The 22,248-nt window shown below is 40.4% G+C and overlaps 3 protein-coding genes and 3 pseudogenes across 3 annotated transcripts; all 6 read right to left on the bottom strand.

Annotated features, from left to right (window-relative positions):
• Positions 1–337: 337 nt before the first annotated feature.
• On the bottom strand, positions 338–6,189 carry LOC117442114 (histone H2A-like; annotated as a pseudogene).
• On the bottom strand, positions 1,340–2,355 carry LOC117442134 (histone H1-like; annotated as a pseudogene).
• A 720-nt stretch (positions 6,190–6,909) lies between the features above and the next one.
• On the bottom strand, positions 6,910–10,909 carry LOC117442115 (histone H1-like; annotated as a pseudogene).
• Positions 10,910–13,951: 3,042 nt separating this feature from the next.
• LOC117442172 (histone H4) lies at positions 13,952–14,280 on the bottom strand. Its single transcript, XM_034078173.2, has one exon. The coding sequence runs from the start codon at positions 14,274–14,276 to the stop codon at positions 13,965–13,967; it is 312 nt and encodes a 103-aa protein (XP_033934064.1). The 5' UTR covers positions 14,277–14,280; the 3' UTR covers positions 13,952–13,964.
• A 660-nt stretch (positions 14,281–14,940) lies between these two features.
• LOC117442145 (histone H2A-like) lies at positions 14,941–15,873 on the bottom strand. The gene has a single exon (XM_034078147.2). The coding sequence runs from the start codon at positions 15,725–15,727 to the stop codon at positions 15,344–15,346; it is 384 nt and encodes a 127-aa protein (XP_033934038.1). The 5' UTR covers positions 15,728–15,873; the 3' UTR covers positions 14,941–15,343.
• Positions 15,874–16,171: 298 nt separating this feature from the next.
• On the bottom strand, positions 16,172–17,444 carry LOC117442132 (histone H1-like). Its single transcript, XM_034078137.2, has one exon. It carries the CDS (start codon positions 17,227–17,229, stop codon positions 16,576–16,578), a length of 654 nt encoding a protein of 217 aa, XP_033934028.1. The 5' UTR covers positions 17,230–17,444; the 3' UTR covers positions 16,172–16,575.
• Between the last annotated feature and the right edge of the window lie 4,804 nt (positions 17,445–22,248).

The following is a 22,248-nucleotide window of genomic DNA, read 5'->3' on the forward strand; positions in this document are numbered from 1 at the left end:
TATGCATTGGTTATTCATGCAGGTGCTCAAGGTCAACACCCCAAGGGGGGGGCAGCATATTTTGTCTACTATGCTGATGTTAAATAGGGAGAAATTGTCCCCACCACTGTTTATAACAAAAGTGATGCCCATGGTAATGACAATGAAGACCTTCACAGATCAGTTGATTCTGCAGTATGACATGTTGTACACCTCAATACATATAGGGCAGGGGGGAGATCACTGTTCTGGGCCTTTGAGTACTCGTGTAGTGAAGAGAGGAATGTTTCTTTAGTTGGAAGTGGGTGGCTCTTAAAAAGAGCCTTTGGGGTGTTTGGTAGAAGCGGGTTCAGGGTGCTCACTTCTTGGCGGGCTTCTCGGTCTTCTTGGGCAGCAGCACAGCCTGGATGTTGGGCAGCACGCCCTCCCTGAGCGATGGTCACTCCTCCCAGCAGCTTGTTCAGCTCCTCGTCGTTGCGGACGGCGAGCTGCAGATGGCGGGGGATGATACGGGACTTCTTGTTGTCCCGGGCGGCGTTTTCCAGCCAGCTCCAGGATCTCAGCGGTCAGGTACTCCAGCACAGCAGCCAGGTACACCGGGGCTCCGGCACCGACCACGATGGGCGTAGTTTGCCCTTCCTCAGATGCCTGTGGACACGGCCGACGGGGAACTGGAGCCCCGGCCCGGATGAGCGGGTCTTGGCCTTCGCTCTGGCTTTTCCTCCGGTCTTGCCTCTTCCTGACATTTTCTGTTTAGGATAGCAGAAAACAATAGTTCCTCAACGATAGGTGGTGGCCTATATAGTGAACATCTGGCCGCTGATTGGTCAGGTTGAGTGGTACTACCATCGACCAATCAGAGAAGCGTTAGTCCATTCACTGTGTCAAGTACAATAGACCTCACATAATTAAATAATCGAATAACATATACTATAAAATAGATCTGACTATGCACATATATTCAAACAATATAGTGTATTCTTAGAGAAATATTATAAAATGAAGTATACTTTAAAGGATCAAAGTGAAGCACACTATAAAATAGTTTGGCATGCTGAAGTGACAAAACAAATTAACAATGTGACCATTAAAGTATATCCAATATAATCCTTGGGGGTTTAATTATTAAACATACATAATAAAGTAAAATAATTAATTTATTAACAAAATCAGGAGCTAATCCGATCTCCTCAAGTGAATTAAGTCACAATTATATGTAGTATTAAATAAGTTTCGATCCAGACATATTAAAATAAAATTAAAAACTATGTACATTTATATGAAGTTATATAGGCTACAAAATATGTACATAGGGTTTATACACAATCAAGTATATGGGAAAATAATGTATGTTGTGAGAGACTCTAAGAGGAGCCTTCTGTGAAGTAGAGGTCTACTAATATAGTAACATAATAAAATGTGTTCTAAAAAAAAATGTATAACGATTATGACAATATTAATGATATAGCATTCAATGTTACAATAATGTTCATAAATATCGTTTTGATTGTGGTCATCTTCGAATTAACTAATTTATACGATAATGATAAATATCCACAATGTCTTCTGGTTTTGCAAATAAATATGTAGCAGGTGTAAACAAACTTGTATTTATGCAACATTATAATATTAAAACAGGAGAAGTGCTCTTTTGGAGTATGTGGGTGGCTCTTAAAAGAGCCTTTTGGAGATGAAGTAGATGTTCTGTTTACTTCCTCGATGCTTTCCTGGCTGGTGCCTTCTTCGCTGCTTTGGCAACTGGTTTAACCACCTTCTTCACAGCTTTCTTGGGGGTTACTGTCTTCTTGGGGGTCGCTGCCTTCTTGGGTGCTGCCTTCTTTGCCACCACCTTCTTCTTCGGGCTCTTTGTGATCTTCTTCACGGGGATTTTCTTGGCAGCAGTAGCGGGCTTCTTCGCTACCTTCTTGGGTGTTACTGCCTTCTTGACTGCTGGCTTCTTCGCGGGCGGGTTTCTTCACTGCTGCTGCCGCCGGCTTCTTGGCTTTGGCTGCGGGCTTCTTCGCTACCTTCTTGGGCTTCTCGGCTGCCTTGAAGGAGCCGCTGGCTCCGGATCCCTTGACCTGCACAAGTGATCCCTTCTCGAGTAACCTCTTCACGGCGCGTTTAATGTGAGCGGTGTGTTCGTAGCCCTGAGCGGCCAGCGCCTTCTTCAGAGCCTGGTAAGAGATACCTTTGCGGTCCTTGGAGGCGGTGACCTCATTCAAGATGAGCTCAGCGGCTCCGGGACCAATCTTCTTTGCCGGCTTGGCTGCCTTCTTCGAGGACTTGGCGGGTGCCTTTGCTGGTGCCTTTGCCGGGGCGGCGACGGCGACTTCAGTGGGAGCTTCTTCTGTTGCCATGATGCTGTCAGGAGGATTCTCGGTCTGATGAGAGGATAGAGAAATCCCAGCGAAGAGAGGAATTTAAACACACCATGAGAACCGTAGATACTCAACTCAGGAGCTGCAGAAAAACTGTGCCACTTTGTGCTTTCTCTTCAGCTAAAACTGTAAAAAATACACATTTAGAGAACGAGTTGAATTTGAAAGGTTAATCGAATTGATAGCGAATGACTTTATCTTTACTTAGAAGCGAAATAAAGCTTTAAATATTGTTGTCTTTTTATTGGGAAGCCTTTAAACCTCCTAAAACTACTTGCCGCGAGAAGGACTATCGGCGACTTTTGTCCTATAAAAGATCTCCTGAAACACTTTAAAATGCTTCATATTCTCAATAAACTAGTAATATAGTTAGGACGAGATGTTGTTTAAAAAGACTCAAGGTGAAAAAAAGGCAGTAGTTGTAAACAATTATTTGTTAACAGAGGTATTCTGCTGTCTGGCCCAAATCACCACTCCCATCGGACAGGCCCCTGGCCTGTGTCCTAAATACAGTTTTTTGGTTACCCACAGTGAGAGACCTTCATTTAGCCACAGCTGTTTCTTCATGTACATCACAATACAACTATATTTATATAGTTAGGTATGTATTTGATATAACAATCTTAAATGTGTTAGGACAGATTATATATCTAACCCTGAATGACAGGAAAGGCTTCTCATACAGACACGCACCTCCCTCTGGTAGTATAGGAACTCCTTTTACTGTCAAACTTGTGTTTTGGGTTTTAATTCTGAGAAAAATGGAAAGTAATTTATACTTGACGCAAACACAGGGGATCATGAAATCAAATGAATAATATCACTTCAATTTCTGTTTATCTACATCACTTCCACCTGGAGGTTTAATGCTTAACAAATAAAGCTATATTGTATCTTAAGTGCTGCAAATATAATAATGTATGTACAGTGTATGTATACGAATGGGAATAGGTTGTAAACGAAGGTAAGTTTTAACCGTTTGTTTTTTCGTTCTAATTGAAACAAAATTAACGGGTCGTTTTTTTGTTTTTCAATTTTGCCCCAAAACGAAAAAACGGAAATTCAGCTCGTTTTTTCGTGTTTCTGTTCTTACTGTTAAAACAAGTATACCACTTTCGTTTCCATAAGTGGGTGTGTCTCCAGCGTCTCCTTGCTTCTGATTGGCTAGTGTGCCCTATGCTTGCGCTGTACTCTTCAAAATAAAGGTTCTACGTCTTTGCCTTTAGACTGCGTTACAAATATACGTATATTATTATATTCATACATACAAGTACAGAACAGTCTGTCCGTATGTCTGTCTTTCTATGTATATGTCTGTCTCGATGTCTTTCTATCTCGATGTCTGTCTGTCTGTCTTTCTGTAACTATATTTTAGAGTTTAAAGCGTAGCCACTTTTACTCCACAACATATATTTAAAACCTTTAGTAACTTTACAGATTTGGATTATTATGTGAAATATCATCAACACTTAAATCAGACTTTAGTTCTACCTGGAGTAAATCCACCATCTACCCTGCAGTCTACAAAGTACTTCAGACTAGCTGCACCTTCACCAGCTCTGAGAACACTTTCATGATCAATCATTATAAAACATATCATATATTATTCTGAAATGGACCAATCTGCACAACGACTACTTTCACTGTCGCTATTTCCCTATATGTTGATGAGAATACTTTTCTCCTTTCACTTGAGGAACATTTTGAATGCAGGACTTTACTAACAGAGTATTCCTACACTCTGGTACTTTTACTCAAGTACACGATCTGAGTACTTATACTTTCACTCAAGTACAAGATCTGATTACTTCTACTTTTACTCAAGTACAAGATCTGAGTACTTCTACTTTCACTCAAGTACAAGATCTGATTACTTCTACTTTTACTCAAGTACAAGATCTGAGTACTTCTACTTTTACTCAAGTACAAGATCTGATTACTTCTACTTTTACTCAAGTACAAGATCTGAGTACTTCGACAACCTCTGATTAATGTTTGATTTCCAAATGTTCTGTTAATGCGAGGATGATAAAATACTAGTGTTTGATTGTATTGCCTTACGTATGCAGCTATTTGCCTGTGTTTAGAAACATAATTAAACATACCATGGACACACATTCAAACAATTTTCCATTTATTAAACATTGCAGATGAACAATTAACAAGTCATACAGCTAAAGAAAACTACAACAATAATTTTCTGTATGATGATATCATGGAACCTGGAATTTGAACACACACCACTTAACAATAAACAATAAACTTAACAATAAACGACTGAACTGCTGTCCACTTTAGGGTATAGGGTCCTGTATATTGATTATTCTCACAATACAAATAAATGTAACGAGCCCTGAATGATGGGTTTTCTTTGAGACGTATAGGAGCTGAGTTGAGGCTTAATAATGATGTGACAGAAATATATTTAAGCAATAGCTCACGACAGGCCGTGGTATATGCTCATTATATCACAGCTAAGGGGCGTGGTTCAGCCCGACGCGAAGCGGAGGGTGGACAACCAAGCAAACTGTTTGCAGTTTGCTTTTCAGCCCAACTGTATACTGTTTTTCTCAGGCGCGGAGGGATACTGACTTGTTGTGAAAAGTAACTTACAATTCTTCCCGTGGTATACGCTCAGTATATCACGGCTAAGAACCAATCAGATTGCTTGATTTGACTAGTCCGTTTTATATTTATTATGAATACAAATAAAATAAAAGAAGCCTCCCGTGAGTTACATCAAGATTACATACAAAAGAGTGGGAAAGTAGAAGGTCAATTATATAAATATAGAATAGAAAATATCAAGAAGATACTGTAAATAATATCTACAATAAAACAGTTTAGTGCCTGATAGGAGGATGTGCAAAACAGACAAACTAATAAGGCTTTATTTAAACATTAAAGAATACTTTAGGCTAAGGTCTTCTTTTAAATAAGAGAAAAGCTTTGGGGGTATCTATCTACAGATACATATTAAGCCTGACAAAGTACATCTAATATATTGCATGGTTTGTTTTGGAACTTGACAATCAACTTTCCTGCAATGTTAACTATGTTGAAGCACTTATTTTAACAGATATTATACATATTTATTATACTCGTATAAGATGTTAGATAGAATAAGAAATGTGCCGAATATGAGAGTTTAATGGTGGAGGTACACACATATTGATAGATGTCTTGTAATGCACTGTTGAGGAACCTGTGACCCAAGTTTTACATTCATTGCATAACTACACCGTAGTTGTGTATATGATAATTATGTCAATAAACCTGAGAAAATCTTGAAATCTTGAAAGGGATGTGCAAAATATCAATTATATACAGTCTTTAATGAACGATTAGAGAATAACAAGTAAGGAATATGCTTTATACGGATCTGCAGATAAATGTTTAGTCTTCTCAAGCACCAACTATCAAATATCTTGCCTGATTGTTGGCACTTGACGATCACCTTCACTGAATCTCACTCAGGTGTAACTAAAGTCTGATTTAAGGGTTGTTTATATTTCACATCATTAATCCAAATCTGTAAAGTAACTAAAATAAATGCAGTAAAAATACCACATTAACCTTAAAGAAAGCCCTCAGGATTATAAAAGACCCCATCACCCCAGCCACAAACTGTTCTGTCTGCTGCAGTCTGGCAGGCGGTACCGCAGCATCCGGACTAAAAACCACCAGAGACAGGGACAGCTTCATCCCACACTTCCTCAGATGCCTATGGACACGGCCGACGGGGAACTGGAGCCCGGCCCGGGATGAGCGGGTCTTGGCCTTCGCTCTGGCCTTTCCTCCGGTCTTGCCTCTTCCTGACATTTTCTGTTTAGGTTAGCAGAAAACAATACTTCCTCAACGTTTGGTGGTGGGGTATATAGTGAACATCTGACCGCTGATTGGTCAGGTCGAGTGGTACTACCATCGACCAATCAGAGAAGCGTTAGTCCATTCACTGTGTCAAGTACAATAGACCTCACTAATTAAATCATCGAATAGCATATACTATAAAATAGATCTGACTATACATATATACTGAAACAATATAGTGTATTCTTAGAGAAATATTTTAAAATAAAGTATACTTTAAAGGATCAAAGTGAAGCACACTATAAGATAGTGACAAAACAAATGAACAATGTGACCATTAAAGAATATCCAATATAATCTAATTTAATTATTAAACATACAAAATAAAGTAAAATAATTAATGTATTATCAAAATCAGGAGCTAATCCGATCTCCTCAAGTAAAAGTGAATTAATGTGTAATAATATAGTCACAATTATATGTAGCATTAAGTAAGTTTCGATGTACATTTATATGAAGTTGTATAGGCCTACAAAATATGTACATAGGGTGTATAGACTATCAAGGATATGGGAACATATGTATGTTGTGAGTGACTGTCAGAGGAGCCTTCTGTGAAGTAAATGTCTACTAATATAGCAACATAATAAAATGTGTTGTAAAATTTTGCAAATGAATATGCAGCAGATGGAAACAAACTGTATGCAAAATTATAATATTAAAACAGGAAGTGCTCTTTTGGTTTATGTGGGTGGCTCTTAAAAGAGCCTTTTGGAGATGAAGTAGAGGATCTGTTTACTTCCTCGATGATTTCCTGGCTGGTGCCTTCTTCGCTTTGACAGCTGGTTTAACCGCCTTCTTCACAGCTTTCTTGGGGGTTACTGTCTTCTTGGGGGTCGCTGCCTTCTTGGGGGCTGCCTTCTTGGCCGCCACCTTCTTCGGGCTCTTAGTGATCTTCTTCACGGGGGTTTTCTTGGCAGCAGTAGCAGGCTTCTTCGCTACCTTCTTGGGAGTTTACTGCCTTCTTGGCTGCTGGCTTCTTAGCGGCGGGTTTCTTTCGCTGCTGCCGGCTTCTTGGCTTTGGCTGCGGGCCTTCTTCGCTGCCTTCTTGGGGCTTCTCGGCGGGCCTTAGCTGCCTTGAAGGAGCCGCTGGCTCCGGTTCCCTTGACCTGCACCAGGGCTCCATCTCGAGTAACCTCTTCACGGCGGCGTTTAAATGTGCTGCGGTGTGTTCGTAGCCCTGAGCGGCCAGCGCCTTCTTCAGAGCCTGGTAAGAGATCCCTGTACGGTCCTTGGAGGCGGTGACCGCCTTCAAGATGAGCTCAGCGGCTCCGGGACCAACCTTCTTGGCCGCTTTGCTGCCTTCTTCTTCGGAGACTTGGCTGGTGCTTTGCCGGGGCGGGCGGCTTCAGTGGGAGCCTTGTTCTGCGGCCATGATGCTGTCGGGAGGATTTCTCGGTCTGATGAGAGGATAGAGAAATCCCAGCGAAGAGAGGAACTTAAACACAACCATGAGAACCGTGAGAGACTCAACTCAGTGGCTCACGCAGGAGCTGCAGAAAAAACTGTGCCACTTTGTTGCTTTCTCTTCAGCTAAACTGTACAAAAATACACATTAGAGAACGAGTTGAATTTCACAAGTTAATCGAATTGATAGCGGATTACTTAATCTACATATAGAAGCCAAATAAAGCTTTAAATATTGTTGTGTTTTATTGGGAAGGCTTTAAACCTCCTAAAACTACTGCCGTGAGAAGGACTAATCTGCGACTTTTTCCTATAAATGATCTCCTTAACAACTTAAAATGCTTCGATAATTCTTATAAAACTAGTAATATAGTTAGGCGAGATGTTGTTTTAAAGACTCAAGGTGAAAGAAGGCAGTAGTTGTAAACAATTGTTTGTTAAACAGATGTAATTCTGCTGTCTGCAAACACACTCCCATCAGGACAGGCCCTGGCTGTGTTCTAAATACAGTCTTTGTACCCAACAGTGAGAGACCTTCATTTAGCACAGCTGTTCTCATGTACATCACAATACAACTATATTTATATAGTAGTATGATTTATAATAACAATCTGAAATGTGTTAGACAGATTATATATCTAACCTGTAATGACAGAAAGGCTCTCATACAGACACGCACTCCCTCTAGTAGTATATGAACTCCCTTTAAAGAGGAACCATGTGTTGAAACACTGAATTCCTGCAAACATCACTCTGTATTATGCCATTACATATTTGGTATGTCCCAATACAGTTTATGTCGAATGCAGGATGACCATCCGGTCAGTTTTGCAATTTGTTACAGAAAGAGTAGACATACGTGTTGAGCGGTTCCTTTAAAATATTGCATTTCAGGTTCTTAATATTAAGAAGATAAGATAAGAAGTACTTGATTGATCCCAAGTTGGGAAATGTTTGTGTTGCAGCAGCATAAAAGACATGGCATTGTACAAAAACAATTAAAAGACAAGAACTAAACAAGAAAGTAGAACATGTACAGCAAAGAAATATCTACATAACACAAATGTCTTTACTTTTTGTGTTAAGTTTAATTTATTTAAGGGAAATCAATTAAGTTGCATTTGGCAGACAAGACAAAACAAGAAGCCAAATGTAGAAACCCAACATTACCTTGATAAAATACAAACAAAATGTAAGGAATTATAAATGTGTTCAGCTTAATTTTCAGCATTGACACAAAACAACCAATTTAAGGACTAATTAGAAACGAAACAAACATGTAGTTTGTATTTGTGTTCGGTTTATCATGGGACCTTGTCGATATAATTACTGTTAGAAAAACAACTATTAATCACAAAATTGCTTCACTAGATATAGCTAAACCCTCCCAAAAAGCCTATACATATTATTCAGGTGGATTCCTAATACACAAATACATGTCACTGTTTTATAGGTTCATATAAAAGCATATACAAATGTGTTTGCTGACTTAAATGTTAAATTACATTCTCTTTTGTTCAAACTGCTTATCGCGTATACTTCATGGTGACATTAAGGCCATAACGTGTCGGACAATCACGAGGAGAAAATGCTTCTCTTCTAAAATAAGCCACAAGCAAAACATTTTTTATTTTTTAAAACACTGAACAAAAATATTAACACAACACTTTTATTTTTGCCACCATTTCTCATGAGCTGAAATGGTATGTTATACCAGTCTGGTTTCAAGGCAGGCCACTCCACAGAAACTGCTCTCATTGCTGTCCTCTGAGGAAATGCAAACGGCTAAAGCAGCCTCCCTCTCCTCTGTCATCATCCTGCTCGACCTGTCTGCTGCATTCGACACGGTGAACCATCAGATCCTCCTTCGCTCTCCAAGAACTTGGAGTTTCAGGCTCTGCACTTTCCTTCCTCACCTCATACCTCAAAGACCGTACCTACAGGGTAAGTTGGAGAGGGTCCGAGTCCGACCCTTGTCAATTAACTACAGGGGTCCCTCAGGGCTCTGTTTCTTGGTCCCCCTCCTCTTCTCCCTGTACACAAACCGCTCGGATCAGTCATTAGCCCGCATGGTTTTTCATACCACTGCTACGCTGAAGACACCCAATTAATCCTGTCCTTCCCCCGCTCAGAGACCCAGGTCGTCGCACGCATCTCTGCTTGTTTAGCTGACATCTCTCAGTGGATGTCCGTTCATCACCTCAAGCTCAACCTTGACAAAACTGAACTGCTTTTCCTTCCGGGAAAGATTGTCCCACTCTTGACCTGACTATCAACATCGGCACCTCTGTTGTTTCCCCGACTCAGACTGCAAGGAATCTGGGTGTGACCCTAGATAACAACCTGTCCTTCACTGCAAACATCGCTGCTACAACCCGCTGCTGCAGATACACGCTTTACAACATCAGGAGGATGCGTCCCCAGCTGACTCAGAAAGCGACGCAGGTTCTGGTCCAGGCTCTCGTCACCTCACGCCTAGACTACTGCAACTCCCTCCTGGCTGGTCTGCCTGCATGTGCCATCCAACCTCTGCAGCTCATCCAGAATGCAGCGGCTCGCCTGGTCTTCAACCTTCCTAAATGTTCCCACACCACGCCGCTCCTCCGCTCCCTCCACTGGCTTCCGGTAACTGCTAGAATCCACTTCAAGACTCTGGTACTTGCGTACCATGCTGCGAATGGATCTGGCCCTTCCTACATCCAGGACATGGTTAAACCGTACACCCCAGCACGTGCACTCCGCTCTGCATCAGCCAAACGACTCGCTGCACCCTCGCTGCGAAGGGGACCCAAGTTCCCATCAGCAAAAACACGTGGGTTTGCTATCCTGGCTCCAAAATGGTGGAATGAGCTCCCCATTGACATCAGGACGTCAGAAAGCTTACACACCTTCCGGCACAGACTGAAAACTCATCTCTTTCGACTCCACCTCGAGCGATAGAACTATTAACAAAGCACTTATATACTAACAAAGGGCTGGCTTATCTAAAGCCAGTTGAGCAGCACTTGAAATACTTGGCTCTATGAAACCTGATTATATGATTCTGTTTTCTTCAAGTTTGTGTCTTCCTGGTCGAATGTACTTATTGTAAGTCGCTTTGGATAAAAGCGTCAGCTAAATGCAATGTAATGTAATTATGGTGTCAGAATACCAGTCAGTTTCTGGTGTGACCACCATTTGCCTCACGCATTGCAACACATCTCCTTTGCATAGAGTTGATCAGGTTGTGGATTGTTGCTCCGCTCCTCTTCAATGGCTGACACTGACAGCATGTTGATGCCTGTGAGGTGGCTGGAATATCTTGGCAAGGAGTGCTCACTAACACAGATTTAGACACATTTGTAAACAATATTTGAGATAAATATTCCTTTTGTGTTCATAGAAAAAGTCTGATTGAAAAAGATCTTTAATTATGCTCCAAATATCTGGAATATACAGGTCCTCTGACTTCTTTTAAATCCAGACTGAATACTTTTATTTTTGCCACTGCTTTCAATTGAACTATTCATTTCTCACACTGCACTGTAACTTTTACTCATGTACATTTTATTCATGTTTTATTATCTTTGCTTTGAATGAGTGTTTTAAAATGCCATTTTATAATATGTTTCCGCTGCACTATTTCTTAACGCTCTTAATACTAAAAGCACATTTACAGTATTATTTTAATCCTATATATACATATGATTTAGGGCGGTGGTGGCGAAGTCGATAGGGACTTGGCTTGGCAATTGGAAGGTCACCAGTTCAAGTCCCGGCAAGACCAAGTGCTACCGAGGTGTCCCTGAGCAAGGCACCGTTCCCTAAACTGCTCCCCGGGCGCTGTTCAAAAATGGCTGCCCACTGCTCCTAACACTAGGATGGGTCAAATGCAGAGAAACAATTTCCCCACGGGGATTAATAAAGTATATCAAAAAAAAAAAAAAAATTGGCAAGAGTGTTTAAACATTTGTCAGAATTTTTAACTGTGAGCAAATTAGGTGATTAAATAATAATATTGTAGTATCATCGTGGTGAAAATCTAAAGATTAAAGCTTTGATTAACCTATTTTCAGAACCAGCTCCAATTATAATGCAAGATAAACATGAAAGCAAACAGTAATGAATGCCACCGTATTAAATAGTAAATATAATATTGTGATTATACAATTGTGAGGATTATTAAAGCGATAAACAATCAATGATGTAAGACAAAATATATATTTCCAAAACAATGCAACAGGTTTAGGTTTACTGCATGAGAAAAGGTCTTTTCAGAATAAAGAATAAGTTGTATAAATAAACATGAATTGTATGTGCATTCACTTGAATGTGTAAGAAATACATGTAAATAATCTCACATTTCGAGATTTCTAAAGCAGAAACAAACAAAACACACTGACTCTCCATCAGAGCAGGAGCACGGACCTCAGCCTCTTTTCAGTGTGTTTGCAGAGTACAAATGAACCTCTGTTTCATACAGATTCAATACAAAATATTACTGTGTTTTACCTTAAATCTATTAACAAACATATACTCTCAACATATATCTAGTTTTAAGAAGATTACAAAGTATTTAGGAAGACATTTAGAGAGGAAAGTCACAGATTAGCGACTCACACGCAGTAGTTTGGGAAGGTTCAGAGTCTTCCCAGTAATAATATACAAATATATTGAGGTTGATTTCACTTTTGCATTAAAATAAACTCGTTCGCTATCGTTTAGGGTGAATTGTACACTATATTGTTTCCTCCAGATGTGATTTTATGACATGTGTTCGTGAAGAGAAAACACAAAGTGGCACAGTGAGACAGGCTGCGGTTGAGTCTCTACGGCTCTCATGGTGTGTTTAAGGCCCGCTCTTTGCTGGGATTTCTTTCTCTGTCTCACCGAGTCCAGATTATCCACTCTTGCGGCTTTCACACCAGCGCTTTTCAGTTTCTAGCTCCCAGCGGGAGCTTTTCTGGTTCAGCTCCGGTTTCCCTTTTCAGCTCCCGCTCTGTTCACACCGCCCACTGGCGCCCCAGAGCTGCGTCATGACGTCACCGTGTACATCGCTGATTTGCTCCCCAACGGCAGCCATTACGGCGCTCACAACAACAACAACAACAACTGCGTCGGGTCGATGATCGTGTTGCTTTTAATCACACGAAGCCAGAATAAATTGAATAACGACTTCTCCAACCTCCAACCTTCTCTCTCTTCTCGTGCCGCTTGGACTGGGAGGTCGTGGCGGCCTGTGGGCAGGAGCCAGGAGTAGGCCAACTCCTGACATTACACATATGATACGATATGGTTGTGTATGGTAATGTTTTGATTGTATTGCATTGTATATTACCATTAAAGTGGATTATTGTTTAACGGTTAAGTGTATGCTCTGGATTTCCTTCATGTAAGATAACAGCTTGTTTAGGGACGCGGGGAGATTTGGAAATGCGGCCTAGTTATCATTTATATCTCCTAACAACGTGCAATAGATGCCGTGTGTAAATTGAAAATATAATACTTTTGCAACATAGGTTTTATAGGTGTTGCTATCTGTTTTGTGTGGCGTGGTTCTACAAGCAAGTCAATGCATTCATTGGGTGGTATTGTAGCGCCAGGAAAAGGGAGTCGGAGGCGGTGTATTCAGAACGGAGTTCCACTCTTTATTATCCATTAAATATAGAGAGGTCAACACATCGTCTGCTCTGCTTAACGAGCTAGCAGGAATGGAGGCTAACTCTCCAGGTGTTCCCACTAAAGGGTCCGTGTGGCAACACAATAAGAGAGGTGAATTATGTCCCATAACGTGTCACCACAGTATCAGAGTTACACAGGTCTGTAAATGCAATGAAAACAATTGGCCACAGCAAATCATTTATATTAAACATGGAATTTTTACTTTTGAATACTTCAGTACAAAGTATGTATTGAATAATTTAAGTGATATGAATAAAAGGTATAATATGTGGTAAACTGAAGAGCCCTCTTCTTGGTGAGCCGAGCCAAATGATCCGGCTCACCAAGAAGAGCCGGAATTCCCATCACTAATACCCAGTAGTCCCCTCGTTATAATGTTTAATAAAGGAAAGCGTGAAAGTTGGTTTATCCTCTCGGTTAATGCAGTACAAACCACTTTACTTAAAATTCTAGTATAATATTTTTTTTAATCATATTGCATTATTCTACCTTTAGTAATAAACAGGTAATAACATGGATTTTAATTATCTATATTAGAGTAGGCATTTTGATGAATTAGTAAAGGATAAAAAACGTGTTAATAAATCAGTAAATCACAAGGACAGAGCTCTCAAAGTGAGGTGGGCGGCTCTTAAAAGAGCCTTTGTGTGTTTCAGTCAGATGAGTTTATCCCCCGAAGCCGTACAGGGTGCGGCCCTGCCTCTTCAGAGCGTACACCACATCCATGGCGGTCACCGTCTTCCTCTTGGCGTGCTCGGTGTAGGTGACGGCATCACGGATCACGTTCTCCAGGAACACCTTCAGCACACCGCGGGTCTCCTCGTAGATCAGACCGGAGATACGCTTCACTCCGCCGCGGCGAGCCAGACGGCGGATGGCGGGCTTGGTGATGCCCTGGATGTTATCACGGAGCACTTTGCGGTGGCGCTTAGCGCCTCCTTTGCCGAGTCCCTTTCCGCCCTTTCCTCTTCCAGACATAATTGCAGAGTTATGATGTACTCACTATGGATAACGGCCATATTTAAAGCTGATATGCGGACGTGGTTGAAGACACCCTGGTTAATTCTAGCCCGCCAGTTTGTTCCGTTCCTTTGTTCCCTCTCTGCTGTTCTTTTCACACACCGTGTGAAATACTTCTAATGCCATTTCTCCCACTAATTCGGGCCATCATACTGTATGTATGTATTGAATGTGTGTGTGTATACAGGGGCGCCGTTTACCTACAGGCAAGTGCTTGGACCAGATGGGAGCCCCCAAATAAAGTAGATTAATCCAATCCAACTTTATTTATATAGCACTTTAAAACCTCCTGACCAAAGTGCTGTACAGAGATACATAAAATATAAAATCACATGGCTCAGCTCACAAAACATAAAATAAATAAATACATTTAAAATAAAAGATACAAACACAAAACAAACCAGAATAAACGTAAACATTTCAAAATAAAAAATAAAATATTAAGAAGGTCCACAGCAACAACAACAACAACAACAACATGAAACACCCTTTAATGTACTGCAACGACACGTCGGGAAACCCCCTCAAGGGGGCCCCATTTATAGCGCGCCGAAACCGCTTCTTAATTTCAGTTTCGTTGATCCGCTCCGGGGGTGGGGGGGGGGGGGGGACTTTACTGGCGTTGATCCGGACCATTAACTAGTATAAAATTCAGTGAACCTTTAACAAAAAAGTTTGAGTACCCCTGGTCTATGCATTGGTTATTCATGCAGGTGCTCAAGGTTCAACACCCAAGGGGGGGGCAGCATATTTTGTCTACTATGCTGATGTTAAATAGGGAGAAATTGTCCCCACCACTGTTTATAACAAAAGTGATGCCCATGGTAATGACAATGAAGACCTTCACAGATCAGTTGATTCTGCAGTATGACATGTTGTACACCTCAATACATATAGGGCAGGGGGGAGATCACTGTTCTGGGCCTTTGAGTACTCGTGTAGTGAAGAGAGGAATGTTCTTTAGTTGGAAGTGGGTGGCTCTTAAAAGAGCCTTTGGGGTGTTGGTAGAAGCGGGTTCAGGGTGCTCACTTCTTGGCGGGCTTCTCGGTCTTCTTGGGCAGCAGCACAGCCTGGATGTTGGGCAGCACGCCTCCCTGAGCGATGGTCACTCCTCCCAGCAGCTTGTTCAGCTCCTCGTCGTTGCGGACGGCGAGCTGCAGATGGCGGGGGATGATACGGGACTTCTTGTTGTCCCGGGCGGCGTTTCCAGCCAGCTCCAGGATCTCAGCGGTCAGGTACTCCAGCACAGCAGCCAGGTACACCGGGGCTCCGGCACCGACACGATGGGCGTAGTTGCCCTTCCTCAGATGCCTGTGGACACGGCCGACGGGGAACTGGAGCCCGGCCCGGGATGAGCGGGTCTTGGCCTTCGCTCTGGCCTTTCCTCCGGTCTTGCCTCTTCCTGACATTTTCTGTTTAGGTTAGCAGAAAACAATACTTCCTCAACGTTTGGTGGTGGTTTATATAGTGAACATCTGGCCGTTGATTGGTCAGGTCGAGTGGTACTACCATCGACCAATCAGAGAAGCGTTAGTCCATTCACTGTGTCAAGTACAATAGACCTCACATAATTAAATCATCGAATAACATATACTATAAAATAGATCTGACTATACACATATACTCAAACAATATAGTGTATTCTTAGAGAAATATTTTAAAATAAAGTATACTTTAAAGGATCAAAGTGAAGCACACTATAAGATAGTTTGGCATGCTGAAGTGACAAAACAAATGAACAATGTGACCATTAAAGAATATCCAATATAATCTAATTTAATTATTAAACATACAAAGTAAAATCATTTATTTATTATCAAAATCAGGATCTAATCCGATCTCCTCAAGTAAAAGTGAATTAATGTGTAATAATATAGTCACAATTATATGTAGCATTAAGTAAGTTTCGATGTACATTTATATGAAGTTGTATAGGCGTACAAAATATTTACATAGGGTTTATACACTATCAAGGATATGGGAAAATGTGTATGTTGTGAGTGACTGTCAGAGGAGCCTTCTGTGAAATGAATGTCTACTAATATAGCAACATAATAAAATGTGTTGTAAAATTAACTAACTTATGCGATAATGATAAATAACCACAATGTCTTCTGGTTTTTGCAAATTAATATGCAGCAGATGTAAACAAACTTGGATGTATGCAACATTATAATCTTAAAACAGGAGAAGTGCTCTTTTGGTTTATGTGGGTGGCTCTTAAAAGAGCCTTTTGGAGATGAAGGCGAGGATCCGTTTACTTCCTCGATGATTTCCTGGCTGGTGCCTTCTTCGCTGCCTTGACAGCTGGTTTAACCGCCTTCTTCACAGCTTTCTTGGGGGTTACTGTCTTCTTGGGGGTCGCTGCCTTCTTGGGGGCTGCCTTCTTGGCCACTGCCACCTTCTTCTTCGGGCTCTTAGTAATCTTCTTCACGGGGGTTTTCTTAGCAGCAGTAGCAGGCTTCTTCGCTACCTTCTTGGGAGTTACTGGCTTCTTAGCGGCGGGTTTCTTCGCTGCTGCCGGCTTCTTGGCTTTGGCTGCGGGCTTCTTCGCTGCCTTCTTGGGCTTCTCGGCGGCCTTGAAGGAGCCGCTGGCTCCGGTTCCCTTGACCTGCACCAGGGCTCCATTCTCGAGTAACCTCTTCACGGCGCGTTTAATGTGAGCGGTGTGTTCGTAGCCCTGAGCGGCCAGCGCCTTCTTCACCGCGATGTAAGAGATCCCTTTACGGTCCTTGGAGGCGGTGACCGCCTTCAAGATGAGCTCAGCGGCTCCGGGACCAACCTTCTTGGCCGGCTTGGCTGCCTTCTTCTTCGGGGACTTGGCTGGTGCCTTTGCTGGTGCTTTTACCGGTGCCTTTGCCGGGGCGGCGGCGGCGACGGCGACTTCAGCGGGAGCTTCTTCTGCGGCCATGATGCTGTCGGGAGGATTCTCGGTCTGATGAGAGGATAGAGAAATCCCAGCGAAGAGACGAACTTAAACACACCATGAGAACCGTAGAGACTCAACTCAGTGGCTCACGCAGGAGCTGCAGAAAAACTGTGCCACTTTGTGCTTTCTCTTCAGCTAAAACTGTACAAAATACACATTTAGAGAACGAGTTGAATTTCAAAGGTTAATCGAATCGATAGTGGATTACTTTATCTTCATATAGAAGCGAAATAAAGCTTTACATATTGTTGTGTTTTTATTGGGAAGCCTTTAAACCTCCTAAAACTACTGCCGCGAGAAGGACTAATCTGCGACTTTTTCCTATAAATGATCTCCTGAACAACTTAAAATGCTTCATATTCTCAATAAAACTAGTAATATAGTTAGGCGAGATGTTGTTTTAAAGACTCAAGGTGAAAAAAGGCAGTAGTTGTAAACAATTATTTGTTAAACAGAGGTAATTCTGCTGTCTGCAAACACACTCCCATCAGGACAGGCCCTGGCTGTGTTCTAAATACAGTCTTTGTTACCCAACAGTGAGAGACCTTCATTTAGCACAGCTGTTCTCATGTACATCACAATACAACTATATTTATATAGTAGTATGATTTATAATAACAATCTTAAATGTGTTAGACAGATTATATATCTAACCCTGTAATGACAGAAAGGCTCTCATACAGACACGCACTCCCTCTGGTAGTATATGAACTCCTTTTAACTGTCAAACTTGGTTTTGTTTTAATTCTGAGAAAAATGGAAAGTAATTTATACTTGACGCAAACACAGGGGATCATGAAATCAAATGAATAATATCACTTCAATTTCTGTTTATCTACATCACTTCCACCTGGAGGTTTAATGCTTAACAAATAAAGCTATATTGTATCTTAAGTGCTGCAAATATAATAATGTATGTACAGTGTATGTATACGAATGGGAATAGGTTGTAAACGAAGGTAAGTTTTAACCGTTTGTTTTTTCGTTCTAATTGAAACAAAATTAACGGGTCGTTTTTTTGTTTTTCAATTTTGCCCCAAAACGAAAAAACGGAAATTCAGCTCGTTTTTTCGTGTTTCTGTTCTTACTGTTAAAACAAGTATACCACTTTCGTTTCCATAAGTGGGTGTGTCTCCAGCGTCTCCTTGCTTCTGATTGGCTAGTGTGCCCTATGCTTGCGCTGTACTCTTCAAAATAAAGGTTCTACGTCTTTGCCTTTAGACTGCGTTACAAATATACGTATATTATTATATTCATACATACAAGTACAGAAGACAGTCTGTCCGTATGTCTGTCTTTCTATGTATATGTCTGTCTCGATGTCTTTCTATCTCGATGTCTGTCTGTCTGTCTTTCTGTAACTATATTTTAGAGTTTAAAGCGTAGCCACTTTTACTCCACAACATATATTTAAAACCTTTAGTAACTTTACAGATTTGGATTAATTATGTGAAATATAATCAACACTTAAATCAGACTTTAGTTCTACCTGGAGTAAATCCACCATCTACCCTGCAGTCTACAAAGTACTTCAGACTAGCTGCACCTTCACCAGCTCTGAGAACACTTTCATGATCAATCATTATAAAACATATCATATATATTATTCTGAAATGGACCAATCTGCACAACGACTACTTTCACTGTCGCTATTTCCCTATATGTTGATGAGAATACTTTTCTCCTTTCACTTGAGGAACATTTTGAATGCAGGACTTTTACTAACAGAGTATTCCTACACTCTGGTACTTTTACTCAAGTACACGATCTGAGTACTTATACTTTCACTCAAGTACAAGATCTGATTACTTCTACTTTTACTCAAGTCCAAGATCTGAGTACTTCTACTTTCACTCAAGTACAAGATCTGATTACTTCTACTTTTACTCAAGTACAAGATCTGAGTACTTCTACTTTTACTCAAGTACAAGATCTGATTACTTCTACTTTTACTCAAGTACAAGATCTGAGTACTTCGACAACCTCTGATTAATGTTTGATTTCCAAATGTTCTGTTAATGCGAGGATGATAAAATACTAGTGTTTGATTGTATTGCCTTACGTATGCAGCTATTTGCCTGTGTTTAGAAACATAATTAAACATACCATGGACACACATTCAAACAATTTTCCATTTATTAAACATTGCAGATGAACAATTAACAAGTCATACAGCTAAAGAAAACTACAACAATAATTTTCTGTATGATGATATCATGGAACCTGGAATTTGAACACACACCACTTAACAATAAACAATAAACTTAACAATAAACGACTGAACTGCTGTCCACTTTAGGGTATAGGGTCCTGTATATTGATTATTCTCACAATACAAATAAATGTAACGAGCCCTGAATGATGGGTTTTCTTTGAGACGTATAGGAGCTGAGTTGAGGCTTAATAATGATGTGACAGAAATATATTTAAGCAATAGCTCACGACAGGCCGTGGTATATGCTCATTATATCACAGCTAAGGGGCGTGGTTCAGCCCGACGCGAAGCGGAGGGTGGACAACCAAGCAAACTGTTTGCAGTTTGCTTTTCAGCCCAACTGTATACTGTTTTTCTCAGGCGCGGAGGGATACTGACTTGTTGTGAAAAGTAACTTACAATTCTTCCCGTGGTATACGCTCAGTATATCACGGCTAAGAACCAATCAGATTGCTTGATTTGACTAGTCCGTTTTATATTATTATTATGAATACAAATAAAATAAAAGAAGCCTCCCGTGAGTTACATCAAGATTACATACAAAAGAGTGGGAAAGTAGAAGGTCAATTATATAAATATAGAATAGAAAATATCAAGAAGATACTGTAAATAATATCTACAATAAAACAGTTTAGTGCCTGATAGGAGGATGTGCAAAACAGACAAACTAATAAGGCTTTATTTAAACATTAAAGAATACTTTAGGCTAAGGTCTTCTTTTAAATAAGAGAAAAGCTTTGGGGGTATCTATCTACAGATACATATTAAGCCTGACAAAGTACATCTAATATATTGCATGGTTTGTTTTGGAACTTGACAATCAACTTTCCTGCAATGTTAACTATGTTGAAGCACTTATTTTAACAGATATTATACATATTTATTATACTCGTATAAGATGTTAGATAGAATAAGAAATGTGCAGAATATGAGAGTTTAATGGTGGAGGTACACACATATTGATAGATGTCTTGTAATGCACTGTTGAGGAACCTGTGACCCAAGTTTTACATTCATTGCATAACTACACCGTAGTTGTGTATATGATAATTATGTCAATAAACCTGAGAAAATCTTGAAATCTTGAAAGGGATGTGCAAAATATCAATTATATACAGTCTTTAATGAACGATTAGAGAATAACAAGTAAGGAATATGCTTTATACGGATCTGCAGATAAATGTTTAGTCTTCTCAAGCACCAACTATCAAATATCTTGCCTGATTGTTGGCACTTGACGATCACCTTCACTGAATCTCACTCAGGTGTAACTAAAGTCTGATTTAAGGGTTGTTTATATTTCACATCATTAATCCAAATCTGTAAAGTAACTAAAATAAATGCAGTAAAAATACCACATTAACCTTAAAGAAAGCCCTCAGGATTATAAAAGACCCCATCACCCCAGCCACAAACTGTTCTGTCTGCTGCAGTCTGGCAGGCGGTACCGCAGCATCCGGACTAAAACCACCAGAGACAGGGACAGCTTCATCCCACAGGCCATAAGACTATTAAACACCTGAATTTAGAAACAACATCCATAACATTAATCTGGCTGCTACTTAGAAATTATTTATCTAATATATCATATTCACAATGTAGTGACTGCTTTTTTGTCTTTTGTTTTCTTAGTTATGTTCTCTTTTATATGTGTGTGTTATGTGTAACGTTGCTGCCTTCTTGGCCAGGTCAGCATTGAAAATGAGATTGTATCTCAATGCTTTTATCTTGTTAAATAAAGGTTCAATACAAATAAAAAAAGATTCCAATCACTTGTATATAGACTCTTATTGCACTATTTTTTCTGTGTATCTGTTTTATTGTGTTGCACTGCTGGAGGACCCTGCGACCTAAGGGGGGAGGGGGATAGGACACGTTCGATTCCTGTTTTGAATAGTGTGCCGTCGATGGGTTTCATTCCATTTCAAGGTGCTTTTTGACGCTCTGTGTAAACTTTGCACACTGCCACTCCATCATCCAATCACAGAGCTTGAGGACTGATCACGGGGTTTGTCAAGCTAAGCACATGGTGTAGTCCCAAACGATAGCTGAGGATTCTGGGTAGTGTAGTGTCTTCTGCCATCCAAAAACTCCGAAAAAATATTCGTTTCTCCGAATCGATGGGGAAAAATACAAAAGCATTGCACACAATTCAAACCAATCAATGTTGTGTAATTAACAAGGATAATCTGGTGTTTTTTGGTCGATGAGTAGTTCAGATATCACTGTAAAATCAATCGACAGTAAGGAGAATACTTACTTCCGGGTGAAAAATCCTCCGCTATCCAATGGGAATGGACGCTCGTAATACAATACAGGGGACATGATAATTATCTTTTAAATAACGTTAACTAAAGGGAACAATCTATTTGACACAGCTGAAGCTCTGGCCTTCCTTAAAAACTAACTAATTTAATAAAAATCACAGTTGCATTACACACAATGCACTGTTTTCTGAGAACAAAAATTCGTAACTAATGTAATTTTTACATTCTGACGAAAAATAAAATGATTATGAATACAAATAAAATAAAAGAAGCCTCCCGTGAGTTACTACAAGCTATAAAGTAGATTTAAAAAACGTTTTATAGAATAAAAGCTCACTGCGGGACGTTGTGGAAATGCGTGTGTGCACCACGACAAAGGAGCCTCATTTACATTGGTGTTGTTTGCGTGGTGCCGACACGTGAATGTAGCAGAATACGTGACTCCGCAATGTGGTGTTAAGGAGTCGTGGTTGAGTCACGCATTCTGGTGAGATCAGATTGGACTGGATATACCCCCCC

This window comes from Pseudochaenichthys georgianus, unplaced genomic scaffold (genome assembly GCF_902827115.2).
Source record: "Pseudochaenichthys georgianus unplaced genomic scaffold, fPseGeo1.2 scaffold_308_arrow_ctg1, whole genome shotgun sequence".
Classification (NCBI taxonomy): domain Eukaryota; kingdom Metazoa; phylum Chordata; class Actinopteri; order Perciformes; family Channichthyidae; genus Pseudochaenichthys; species Pseudochaenichthys georgianus.